The sequence below is a fragment of the Pygocentrus nattereri genome, chromosome 5 (assembly GCF_015220715.1).
Source record: "Pygocentrus nattereri isolate fPygNat1 chromosome 5, fPygNat1.pri, whole genome shotgun sequence".
Lineage (NCBI taxonomy): Eukaryota > Metazoa > Chordata > Actinopteri > Characiformes > Serrasalmidae > Pygocentrus > Pygocentrus nattereri.
The window spans coordinates 6,661,999-6,675,688 of NC_051215.1; the positions used below are offsets into that span (position 1 = coordinate 6,661,999).

General features: G+C 38.2%; 1 protein-coding gene across 1 annotated transcript in view; it reads right to left on the minus strand.

Annotated features, from left to right (window-relative positions):
* Positions 1-13,690, minus strand: part of atrnl1a (attractin-like 1a) — a 383,555-nt gene that overhangs the window by 172,245 nt on the left and 197,620 nt on the right. Inside the window, exon 25 of the mRNA XM_037538727.1 lies at positions 10,497-10,558. Coding sequence (XP_037394624.1) covers positions 10,497-10,558 — 62 coding nt within the window. The remainder of the gene's footprint in view (positions 1-10,496; positions 10,559-13,690) is intronic.

Here is a 13,690-nt window from a genome sequence, read left to right on the forward strand (position 1 = left end):
CAGTCCAGCCACAGCCTGTTTCACCCTCTACCACCTCGATCGCATTACAGAAGCATCACGAGCACCAGGAACACATACCACCTGGCTAAGAACCTTTTCTATCCTGGGGTTGTGAAACAGGTCACACTTACAATATCCTGACTGTGAACAGACTAGGCATGTGCGGATTATCAAATGTATCCTTATTATCACCAAAACGTTTATCATGGCTTATGATTTTATCATGATATTGTTTAAACCAAGGTTACAATAAAAAAGGAAGTAATCAGATCACAGGTACATTATAAAAATAGATAGCTGGTTTACATTCGGAACACATACACACAAATTCATCATCTTTCAAAATACACAGAATTTATGTTGTACCTAAGTGGGTAGGAGGTGCTGCTATTTCTAAAGACTCCCGCAGCGCTTAATTTATTTGAAAAACTGGTTTAAATAATACCAGATACTGCAGCAGCAAACTGAAGTAAAAGTTTTTATTCTTGTTTATTGCTACATAAAATTCTACTTTGACTAACTACAAACCAGACTTCTTTTCACATTAGCCTGTTCGATTTTAATGCTAGACATTAAACTAACCAGTTTTAGGCTGAAGTCCAGCTGTTTGCCTATGATTGATTCCACATCTGTAGTCCTCTCAAATGCAGCTTTTAAATAGTTCCAGTTCCAATATTTTAAGCTTTTGCCATAATAAACTTGTTTATCACCAAGCAAAACTGCACATCTGGGATGAAAATAAACATGTACAATAATACGTTCATGTAAACATATTAACTGAAACAAATGGAAAAACATCACAAGTGTAGGCCTCAATTTTTGTAATACAAATCAAATATAAATGTAATTCACTATATAACTATGTAAATGACTATACACTCATACCTATTATTGTTTTTCCATATACTATCATTTTACTAGGGGTGTTGATGCTAACATGTTTATATACGTTAAGTGACAAATTATTAATGTCACAATTTTTTAATGCTATTAACATTTGTACCTAGTTTGATGGTTCAAATCATCTGTAGTTTTAGGCTGAAGTCCAGCTGTTTGCCTATGATTGACTCCACATCTGTAGTCCTCTCAAATGCAGCTTTTAAATAGTTCCACTTCCAATATTTACAGTTTTTGCCATAATAAATTAGTTTATCACCAAGCAAAACTGGACAAACCTACTCCACATGCCAACATTAACTAACACCTCTGAAAAGCGTAAACAAGGCAGCTGATATGCATCTGAGTTCTTTCCAGACGTCTTCATAACTGTCTTGTTTGAACTTATTTCTGTCTTATTGTTATATTTCCATTCTCCTTTCCTGATAGCTTGTTTAAAAGCGTAACTGCCTTGTTGCCACTTTTCTATAATTTTAATTCAGATCTAGTACTTCCACTAGAAAAAAAGTTAATTTGTCTGGTGAGGACTGCACTGTCGGTAACAAAAGGTGATATATGATGACACTCTGTCCTCTTGTAGACATAAAGTCTGCGAGGTGAGGACAGCTGTGGAGAGTGGTGATGGTGGAATCAGTGTAGGATTTCACTGACCTCACCACTTCTTCCACCTGCTTGGAAATCAGCTTATATGACGGGGCAGCAGAATAGTGTAATGATCAGATGATGTAAGTGGGGGAGGGGGAAAGGCAGAGGGAACAGTCTGTAAATTTCTGGATTAGTGCATTAAAAAAAGAAAAACAGTCTGAAATGTATCACATCAATATGTTAGATGGCAAACTGGATGGAAATAATAGCCTATATGTAAACCTTTCATTTATGCAGCTAATTTGTTTTTATGTTGCACCTTCATGCCGAAGCAAATTCCTAGTCTGTGAATCCTGTTCATTGACAATGGCAATAAAACTTCTTCTGATTCTGATTCTGATAATTGCCATATAGCCAGCTGCTGTATACCACTTCTGTGTCTCATGGGTGTGTCTGTTACAGGACCATGTTAGTAATCATTCAGTCCTACGCAAACGGTCTGTGGTCGGCTTTTCTGTAAAAATCAGGCGACCCTGGCCATGTTAAGTGATGCAACCTGCAGCCACTCTGGCAATGCGAAAGGGTGAATCAACACTGTAAAACTATGGACTCGGTTATAACTCAGATTCATCTGAAACACACACACACACACACACACACACACACACACACTTTCTAAGCTGCTTATCCTTCTGGGGCATGGGGGGAGCTGGAGCCTATCCTAGTGGTAACTGGACGGAAGGCAGGATAGCTGAAACATACACTAGGATATTTTTTTCTATTTCATTGCAGGCAATGCAAATCAACTTGTGAGTCATTTTTTGTCACTGACTAGGCACTTACTAACAAATACACAGTGGGTCATTTTCTTCTGCCCATCTCTGATCTATATCACTACTGTAACCATTTCCAGTTAAAGATTCTCTTTATTTGAACAGGTAGGGCAGCCGAACGCATCGGTCATCAAATTATATTGTCCACAACAAAAATGAATGGGATGCTTTTCTGTAATACTGCATAAAATTTTACTGACAATTGGTCACGTTTGTTGTGAAATAAGGGTCCATTTCTCCAAATTAAAACAGGTAATGAAACTGAGTGCATCCGAACCAGCCTGATCCGTTACAGAATACTTTGCCTAAACTACGAACAGCAAATGCACAGGCATCCCAAAGGCCTAGAGCCAACCAAGGTCAGCTACCAGATCACACTTCCCTCCAGCTTGGTCGGTCCATGTCCTACAAAAACTGCACTTCCCAGAATGCAACAACCATCATCCAATCGTGAGCTGTTCAGGAGATTCAGCTCACTTGAGTTTGACAAAGGCCGGCTGCTTGTGATCAACAGACTATTTAAATACTGTTTGGTTACCACTCACACTTCATCAAGTATTACCCCAGTGGTCTTGTTCCTGGCATGCTCAGTGTTCTCTCCTGGTTTGTCTTTTTGACCTTTGTCTGTATTTTTGGATTTTTGTTTTCACTTTGCCCTGTTGTCCTTTTGGCTTACTGTTTATTGTGTTGTTTGATAATGGACTCTTCCTGGTTTTTGCTCTTAGCCTCATGTTTTCATGCAGTTTTTTGCTATCGATCTTGGCCTGTATCAAGTCAAGTCAAGTCGAAATTTATTTATACAGCAATTTTTACAACAGGAGTTGTCACAAAGTAGCTTTACAGAAAAATCCGGGTCCAAGCCCCCGTGAGTGTCGCCAAAAGCAACAGTGGCAAGAACAACTCCCTAAGAGCAAGAGGAAGAAACCTTGAGCGGAACCAAGACTCAAAGGGGAACCCATCCTTCTCTGGTCAACACCGGATAGCAAACAGCATTAGTATAAAATATTAGATTACAAAACGGGAAAACAGGTGGAGCAAAGTTTGCCTGCATCAATATAGAGCATTTGCATTAGTCTTAACCAAATATTGCAGGTTCTGTAAGCGTCCAAAAAAAGCTAGTAAAGTAGAACAACTGTGAAAACATGCAATAACAGAGGACATCTAAAAGAACAAAGCACTGAAACGCCCAACAAGTTACCACACAAGCAGTGTCCTGGAAAAGCAAATATGAAACTACTAATTAAAATAACACTAAGATCTGTAGGTTATAAACTAAAAGAACACAAGAACTGCTCTCAAAGCAAAGAAACAAATTCAACACACAAAAAGAGAACACTTGAAAAGCAATTCGTGGCTACATGTGAATTTGCTTCAGTGGATCTAAAGTACAGTGACATTTTGGGGAGATTTTTTTCCCCTATTTTTATCAGCTTTAACTTTCTAACCACTCTCATTACGGAAAATGTTAAAGTAAATTAAAGAGTCCTTACACTTTAACTAGAGTTCAAAACTTTTACAAAAGCACAACTTAAAATGGATTGTTTGAGCAGAACTCTACAGTCAGGAATAGCATTGTGAGCACTGCAGCAGTGCTGTACTGCCAACTTCTGTTACATTTCCTCCAGTGCCTCTGAGAAAAGTGCTTGCTGACAAGGGTAGAGTGTTCAGAGACAGGCTGGTGGCATATCCATCAGCCTGACAGCCAAAGAGTCGAGGGAGATGGAGTGACACAGTCATGGTGACACACTCAATACGATACACAGAGACAATGACAGGTGAGAAAGTTTAAGAAAAGGAAACAGTTAAACTATCAGGAACAGCCAAAGATTCATAAAGAAAATGTATGGTTCATTAAGTTGTTGTGTCATAATGAACTACTGCCAACTGTTGCAAGCAGGGATCTCAAACGACCTGCCTGCAATTAAACCGTAAATCCAGCCCATAATTTTTACTCAGTTTTATTTTTTTCTGCAGTTAAACATCTACATCTGACAGGAAGATCTGCTTCACTCACCAGACACTGTGGCTGGTTACCCAACATAAGCTAAATAAAATCAGCTTAGACGGATGCTAGTGTTGTTAAAAGCAAATACAGAACAGGGTATGTATGAGATACAATCACTAAATCACACATATAATTGATATAAAATGACAACAATAAAACAGGTAAAATGAATGAAGTCATTCTAAAGAGTTGCAAAGCAACCAATCACATGAACAACATTCAAATTCTTGTAGCTTAGAGAGACGAGAGAGCCCATCAGTTCATACCCATCAAAAATAACCATTCTGTGGTTTAATTCTTGCTTTGTGTTTACTGGGAACAGATGGCACATGGTGACATTACTTCACAGTAAGCCTTACCTTTACAACTGCATGATGTCAGCACACAATAATGTATTTGTGAATAAACTATATGGAATATTAACCTTGATGGAACTGTGCGGGCAAGAGCGGGTCAAACTGTTTCAGTTGCGGGCAGGAGCGGGATAAGTGATTCCGATTTTCTGCAGGAGCAGTCAGGAGCGGGATGAAGTCTTGAAGGAGAGTCCCATGCAGACCTCTAATTAAAATAAAAACCTGACGCAGCATGAAGGCTGCACAATGCACAATGAGACTGTAACTAGCTTTAATTAACTTACTCATTGAATAAATTTAGACTGACAGGTTAATCTGCCTTCTTGGATTGATTCACGCCATGTCAGTAGATACAGCATGTCAGAATTAAGAAGTCTTATAATGATCAAACGAATCCACTGAGAATGCAGATTGAACCACTCTACTTTTGCCAGCTTCTGCAACAATTTCACTTGTGTTTAGCAGGAATTCTATCACAATAAGAGTTCCCTATAAATACTATTATTAATTGTAAGTTGATTTATTTAATAATGTTGGGTAAAACATCAGATGAAAAACCTTTTGTAGTCAAAATTCATACTTTACTTTTTCAATCAATCCCCTCTTAGAGAGATGACCACTTGGTAAGTGGCCCCAGGTGAGACCCATGTTTTTGAGAACGTTGGCAAAAATTTAATTCATTATAATGAATTCAGCTTGGAGACTTTTGCCAATGTTCTGTAAAACTTGTCCAGTGGCTTTGCAGTAGTTAGAACAAAAAAAGGCATTTGTGGGGAGGACATAAGTATATGACAAGTATAAGCATAAGTCAAGCACATAAATACTTAACCTAATCTGCTAACGCTGCTATTAGTGAATGTAATTTAGTAGGCCCTAAGTTACTCAACCTGCCAGCTCTACCTGTCTGTCACACATAACACTATGGAAATGAATTTCTTCAAACAGCACAAAGTCTAGTATTTGAATGATCTTCCATTAAAATCTTTCCAAGAAACTCTGTACTAACAACCTTTTTTCTGTTTGTTTGTTTTTGTTGTTTTTCTCTGTTCCAGCTCCGCTTTTGCTGCTTTCTGGACTTGAGGTTGGTTACGGTTGGAACTACAACTATAACGCAGTAGGAACAAGGCACCAGTGGCTTCTTTAATTTCAGCTCAGTGACAAACAACCCCCTCCTTCTGCTTTGGGAGATGTTCTGAGCTAATCTCAAAGCTCATATACTGAGCCACAAACTCTCCTGCAATCCATTTTTCAGAAGAATACAACTTTATTTCTGAAGCATTGACAGCTTAGCTGTCCAGAAGTTGCACCCCAGTTCACTAGTAAATGACTGAAGTGTTACTCATGACTGACTGATCCGTTCAACCATTCAGCTTCATTTTGCTTCCTCAGAATGATCTTGATATGTTTGGACTTGCGATGCAGGTACAGCCACAGTCCCAAAATGCTACAGCTGAAGCTCTTTATCCTGCTTCCACTTCAACTACTCATCAATTCACTGAACATCTAACTAATTGTGTTCCTACTCAGAAAATCAGGTCAGTGGACATGGCCTCAGCACCTAATTCCACTGGTCAAATTTTTACACCCAATTCCCAGTTTCAATGTGTCTCCAAAGTGACTAGATTTTTCTTTCTATATCCAGTATGGAAATTAAAGTCAGGTGAGTGAAACAACAGCCGTATATCTTATTGCAGGGCATGTAAGCTATATGTCTGCAGGTAATTAATCTGGCTTATTAATATTAATAACCCTGGATGGTAACAGTCAAATTAATTCTGAATAATGTGCAACTGAATGAATAGAGGCAGGCGGCAAATAATGAATACAGTCCTATGCAAGACTAGCCATCATTTACATTTCCAGTGAAGACAGCCATTCACTACAAGTTAGTAATTTTTTAAGGAGATGTTTATGAAGAGATATATATAAGATAATACACTTGCCCAAGGAAGAACAAAGGGAGAAAAAGGGAAAAATTAGGAATTTACAAAACTGCAGTTCAAAAAAAGAACATTTGCAAATAAAAACATTTTGTTATTCAGATCAACAACAATGAATGTATTGGTTTGTCCTTTTATTAAACCAACAGCCTACCCTGCTCGCGTCTGATCCTTCCAGACACCTCACAAATGTCTTATAGATCCAATTATTAAATCTGATGAAAATAACAGTAACCACATGTAGCCTAATGTTTACATAACTACAAGTAGCTAACAACAATTATTATACAAGAATTACAATACACATTATAAACAGTGTAAGTTTTGTACTGTGATATGTTATATTTCAATTTATTTGTTTTTTCTTTAATATCTTTTTTGATGAGGTTCAATCGCTGTTGTGGGAAGAAAACCTTGTATCTCCATTTTTGACATTTTTTCTATTTTCTTTTTTTTTGGACATAATTTGAAAATACCTGTTGGCCTTTACATTGTATGTAAATTTCACAATGAATGGACCAAATGAAATGACCTAAAATGACTTGGAAAAATTGTCTGTTTCCAGTGACTTATATTAAAAGTAAAGTAGGTTTTTTCTTTCCCATGTAAAGTCTCCTGTAAACAAGGTTTTCTTCCGACAACACCGTGATGCATGTTAATACTACAGATATTGGTAGCAACTCCTACTGGTGCACTGGAGAAAGGAACAGTAATAGAGTGGAAAAGGCTGAAAGATGATCACAACATGTATCTGAGGAGAGGAGACTGCAAAGAACCTTCTACATTACCCCCTCCTCCCTCTAGTGCCACAGTTGATCACATCAGACTAGCCTTTAGCCTGCAGGAGAACAGACCAAACATTATAGCCCTACTGCATGGCACTTCAGCTTCCATACACATCAACCCACAAACAACACACACTCATAAACACAGAGGTAAAAACATACCTGCAAACACAACGACATGACAGGGCAACTTACCAATTCCCACATGACCACCACCCACAATCACACAGACATCTGAGCAAGTCTCCATTTTCAAAACAAATGCACACGTCACTACTGAAGCACTGCACGATTTGAAAAAAACATAAAAACTCCAGCTAAGACAGACGTCACATTACGAAACCCATTTCAGAGAGAAAACTGTCAGCTAAAACTAATTTCTGCCTTAATGTACATTTTGTTGACATTCCATATCCCAACATTATAAGACGGGCTATTTCATCTCAGAGACACATTCACGTACACTCAAACAGCATGCTGTACGTTGGCATGACAGCATATGAGAAGTGTAGTGATATGAAATTTCTGGGCTGATACCCCTAACCTATAATTGGAGGAATGGCTACAAAAACAAATTTCCACTCTCCCCAGCTGCCGTCGATCAGCCAAGACAAGTCTGGTGTCCAAATTTTGCTTCTTTGGTTCAGAGCTGGAGCTACGAGGCTTCGTTGGTAACGCTAGAAGTTTGAGCAGGTTGAGAGAAATTTTTCAGGATGCATCAACGGAAAAAGTTTTAAGTGACTGTTGACTTCTAGTGTTAGCAATGTTAGCCTTGTAGCTCCAGCTCTGAACCATTAAAGTCTCACAGACTTGTCAATGTGTTTTAGGATACAGAATGACTTACTGTGAGCTATAAAAACGAACAAAACTTCACTGTGTAGCTGAACGCAGCAATTTTAGACACTTTGCAGCTCTACTGCAGAGGTCCACCCTTCATGTTTAAATATTATATATATTAAATATTAATGTTAAATTTCCCAAAAGAGACCGCAAAAGTTGACCCCTGGTCAAATACACGTTCTGTCGATGTTGAAGTGAAAATAAATAAAGCACTTCAAATCCAAGGCTTATCACACACTAAGACTTACTACTCAGTAACTACAGGGACTATAATGCAAACATACTTTTATTTACTGCACTCTTAAAACAGATGTGTGAAAAACAACATATTGTGTCCTTAAAGCCAGGCATACAGTACAAGACATTTACCCTGATTTTAGCCCTTCTGGCTGAGTCTGTGCTGGTTGGCTGTAGTCTGCAGATTTTGGGGTAGTGGGAGTCGACACTTTAAAGAGAAAATTCTGTACAGACTCAAACCTTTTGCCTCTCATTCGCATTTCAGACCAGTATCAAACGTTTCATTTTTTTAGCCCAACTAAAAATGGGTGTGACTTTAATAAAGCATACTGGTCAGCAGCTCCATCTGAAGGGACTCTCCTTTAAGAGCCTATGAAAACTTAGAGCAAAAAAAAGTAAATACAGGAAGTAAAAAAAGAAAAACAGCGAAAAGACACATAGCAAAGCTTTTTAAGGAACTAAGACACGAGCACAACTGAGCGTATATACATATAACACTAAAAACCACCACACTAATCAATCTCACTTAAATACGTTCACCTGTTAGTCAACCACTAAAAGGGCCAAAGTAAAAAATCTCAACAAATTTGTTGAGAACACCGGAGAACATTTTTTTCCCATTTTAATAAAAATTTTGCTATAAACCAAACCACTGTTAATCAAATATGCAAAAAATACACCTTGAAATATTACATAAGTACTTGATATATTCAACATTTAAATGTAACCAGCAGCTCAGTCTTTTAAACCTATGTATTTGTTTGAACTAGAATACTTGGCATCCTTTCTTTGCTGCAAGTTCATTATTTCTTTTGCTCAGTTTCTGAGCTGCTAAATAGTGTAGAATTGAAGTGTAACCGCTGTTCCATAGACTGCTGTTGGGGCAGGAGAGTCGGAACACACATTACATTGCAGTGCATGTTGGGGATTTAGTGCAGCACGTTGTAAAGCAAGCTAACATTAACAGAAGATTAAAATACTGTTGCAGGCTGGGTAGGATTGTGGCGCAGGCCTGATCTTGCTTGTGTGTTTTGACAAAGTAATTTGCCTGGGGGTCGTTTAAACTTCTGCATTTGACAGCATGCTCATAAAAGGAAACAAGAGAATAGTGAATGTAGGCTATGCCTGTGTGGAAGCAGAGCTGGATTATGTGAGTTATATTGTATTGGTGTTATCTACTAAAGAATGGAAAGTCCAGCCATAAATGACTCTTACATGTGTCAATGTGTGTGCAAGCTAAATTACTGATTGGTTTTCTATATTTTGGTATTTTCCAGAAGGCTGGTATCTTCCAGATCTACTATAATAGCAGAATATAGATAACAACAATTAAATGTGTCACTGACATGTTGTGCATCCATATCTCAGATGAAAACTATGCTTCCTTGGATGTTGCTGAGGTTGCTCAAAAGGCTGATTTTAGCTCTCAAGTGTTATGCAAGTCATATCTATGTCTGCTACCGTTTCACTGTGGAAATGAGTGGGGTTCAATCTGCCTGGCTCCAGATATTAATGCCTGGACAGCACAATCCTAAGAGGCCTGACTGACAGCACTGAAATCTTCCCTACTGTTTAGTGACTTCAGCAGTGTACGTGCCTTAAAGGTCAGTTATTGCTGCTGGGAACCTCAAGGCAACGACACTGTCCTCACTCCAAAATCAGAACATAGTGTCAATTCATTTAGTGGGACTGCCTGAGCAGCAGAACTTAGCCTGAAGACAGCCAAGAAAATAAGGCCTGTTTGGCTTATTCACCATTTGGAAACAGGAGTTTGTCTGAGACGGCTGTCAGAAACAAAGTGCTTGCAAGCAAGTGTAGGCCAATTATTCTAATAAATACAGTATAAGATAAAGAAAAGTGTAAAACTTTCACTTGCTACTTTAAAGGCTAAAATGAGCTTGGCCTAATGCATTATGCATGCATCCTCATCACACAAGCACACACGCTTTAGACATGAATAATGTTAATATCAACCTTCTTTTGATATAGTAAAAAAGATATTTAAAATAAAGCATGCCTGCCTGAAAAAGGTCACAAAGAACTGGACCAGATCCATGATGCTGCTGTGCTGGGAGAAGGAAATCTGCAACAAAAAAGAACACAAGAAACATGGGCGAGCAGAAGCAAACGTCATCAGTGCACCATTAAATTAGCACTAAACTGTGTTATTTAAAGGTTTTCCAGAAACAATATTGAACAAATAAATACGGAAAAATGTGCATTTAGTGTACAATTACTGTAAAAAACATATACAATTAAATGAGCATGTCAGCCTAAAACTACAGTTTAATATGTTACTTGTCATATTATTCATTATTCATTAAACCACCACTGTATCCCTCAGTTTGACAGACTTTATGATTTTATGTAATTTGCATGTTTTCATCTATCAGTGTTCTCTTAATACAACACCCAGCATGCATTATCCAAATAAATCACACAACCCCTGGGAATCCCTGTGGTGTCAAACAATCCTGACTCCTATCTAATGAGGTTCATAAACATAACCAAGCAAGCAGACGCGTTTACCAAACAGTGAAGGACAAATGTTTCATTTTATCAGCAGAAGTTGCCCACATTTTTTCACAGACTGTATGGCATAAATGTGCTCTGAATTAAACTAGTCAAATTTTCTGTAAACCTCGTGGTGCATAATAATCATGCCTATTTAAAACAGGGATTTCCAAAAACAAGCAAGTTTAATTTCCTATTAAATGAATCACTATAAACTATTCACTCGTATCTGGAACACAGCATATTACATTCAATCTGGAATGTTCACTCCTAAAACAATAAAACACTGAATCTCTTAGAAAACGAGCGTTGGAGAAGGAGCAATGTAACGATAATTAATGCCTGAGTGGATTAAAACACCTACGTGACAAAACTTGAAAAAGCTCATCTCTGAAAATCACTCAGGAAGCAAGCAGTGAGGCTTAGTAAATCTAGAACAGAGTGGCGCCAAAAGGCTTTGGCAATGGAAACTACCATAGTTAATTCATTATAACATTACATAACCTGTTCAAATGCATAACAAGGTAGCATTTGCATCTGATGCAATTCTGTAGATTAATATCTCTGTCTCTTATATAAGGTGTAAAGACACAATGGCATGTTATGTAAAACGTTCTTTATTTCTGCTACCATATGCTCCTGCCCATTTTCAGATTAGTTTAGGTGCCTGACCAAATGAGTTCACAATTCAAAAGAGACCACTCTATTTAATTGCTTATGAGAGTCCAATAAGCAATTCTCATGATTAAGACTATCTAAATCCAAATCTACAGTCCAGGCCCTTTCAAAAATAATCGACTATCTGATCAAACAAAATGTCATATTCTGATTGATTTGTAAATGCCAGATGCTATCAGTGCGATTTATTTTCTCGAGAGGTAACGCGATTTTAAAGTTCATGTTACACAATCTGTTTCCTAGTCTGGAAGCTTTGAAGCTTCTTGATGGACGAAATTCTGTTAACCAAACCAGTAGGAACTTTACAGCCACTCTTTCCAATTTCTGCATAATTAAATGGCTAAGATGTAAACAAAGACAGCCAGAGTGGTTTGATGTGAAACGCTGAAAAACAAGTGAGAATCGTTCACAGTGGTGGTGATAGGAACCAGACAGCTGCAGTCTTTAATGGTTCTAAAAGATCCCTCACAGGACATCATCATGGGAAAATGAAACTTTGGTCTGCAGCCAAAGTCAAGGCCGACTCAAGTTGACCAGGAACAGTTTATCATGGTTGGGTCCGAAACTGACCCGAGTATAACACAATTTTCTCAGAATCCGACCTGAACTGGTCCATTATCTTCCAAAGTGCAGAATAATACCTGACAGGACAGCACTGGTTACCGTGTAGTGGCATTAATAGCCATCATTAGACATCAACAGCAGTTAAATATAAAACCATCTAAAATAAGTTATAACAAAATGATTTGCGGTCCAAAAGCAAGCACAAATTCAGCTTAGACTAATTTTATGCTTTTGAACAGCATCTAAAAGGTTTTTGATAGCAAGCTGTTCTCATGCTGTGTTGGTGCTGCCTCACCGTATTAATTCTAGTACACTATTTCTGCACAAAGTACATGTTACATAGAACACAATGTACACACAACAATCAAATCAAACAAACTATGTGTTCTTTTTGCAACACTCAACTATATTTTCCTGAATTAAGTCTCTGTTTATGTCCTGTTTTGTCATGAATGTAGGTCTCAGTGCTTGGTGGGTGACGCCAGTGTGCCAAATAAAAAAAATGATTTAAGGGAGCAAAAGTAGTGAAGAATAAAGTAGAGAGTAAAGCTAAAGCAGGTGAAATGCAGGTAAAATCTGTTAGAAGTGTGAAGCAGGCTGTAAGTACGTGAATAGGAAATTTGAACCCGGCCTGAGTCCAACATGAGTATTGGTATTGGTAGTCGGGGGTCCCATGTTGGCTGGCTGCTAACTCACTCGCCATAGCGGCGCTAATGCTTTAAGGACAACAGAAATGCATGTTTTAACAATTTCTCTTTTAGAAGTGGTCTTTTCTAGTTTGGTAATGAGGTCTTCCACACATTCATTAAGATCTTACACATCTCCTCTTCAGTTGTAAATAAGTAAATTAACCCATTCCACCAATTTTCATATTTACAAACATGCTTTGTCATAGTGTAAAGTTTTTCAGGGGTATTCAGGGCAGTTGCTAGACTATGAAGGACCGACTGCGTGAACCAGTCCATTCCAGCACCACCATGAGGCAAACCAGTGCTGCATCACTAGTTAGTTAAGAATATCAAAGACAGAAGCTCACAGATTGTGGGTGAAGCAGCTAAACAATGTTGTTTCCCTCAGTCTGTATTTGAGGACAGTAAAACATTGGTATAGTGTCATGGGTAACACCTCTGCCTTCTATGCTGTAGACTGGGGTTCAATCCCCTGCCTTGGCAAGCTCCCTACACTAATACCAATAAAAGATCTTGGGGAAGACTCCTAACACAACCTTTGCCTACCTTTTGATTTTGAGACATTCAGGGGGCCCAAGAGGTTAATTAGCTCCTATCTATTTCGCTCGTTGCAGTCATGCCCCAGTGCAAGCTGCAGTAGTGTGTGTGTTTGTGTGTGAGTATGTGTATGTGTGTGTGTGAGCGTGTGTGTGTTTGAGTGTGTGTATATGTGTGTGTGTGCATCTTATACTCAATGTGAGAATATTTACTGTTAGTAGCCTAATTGGAGC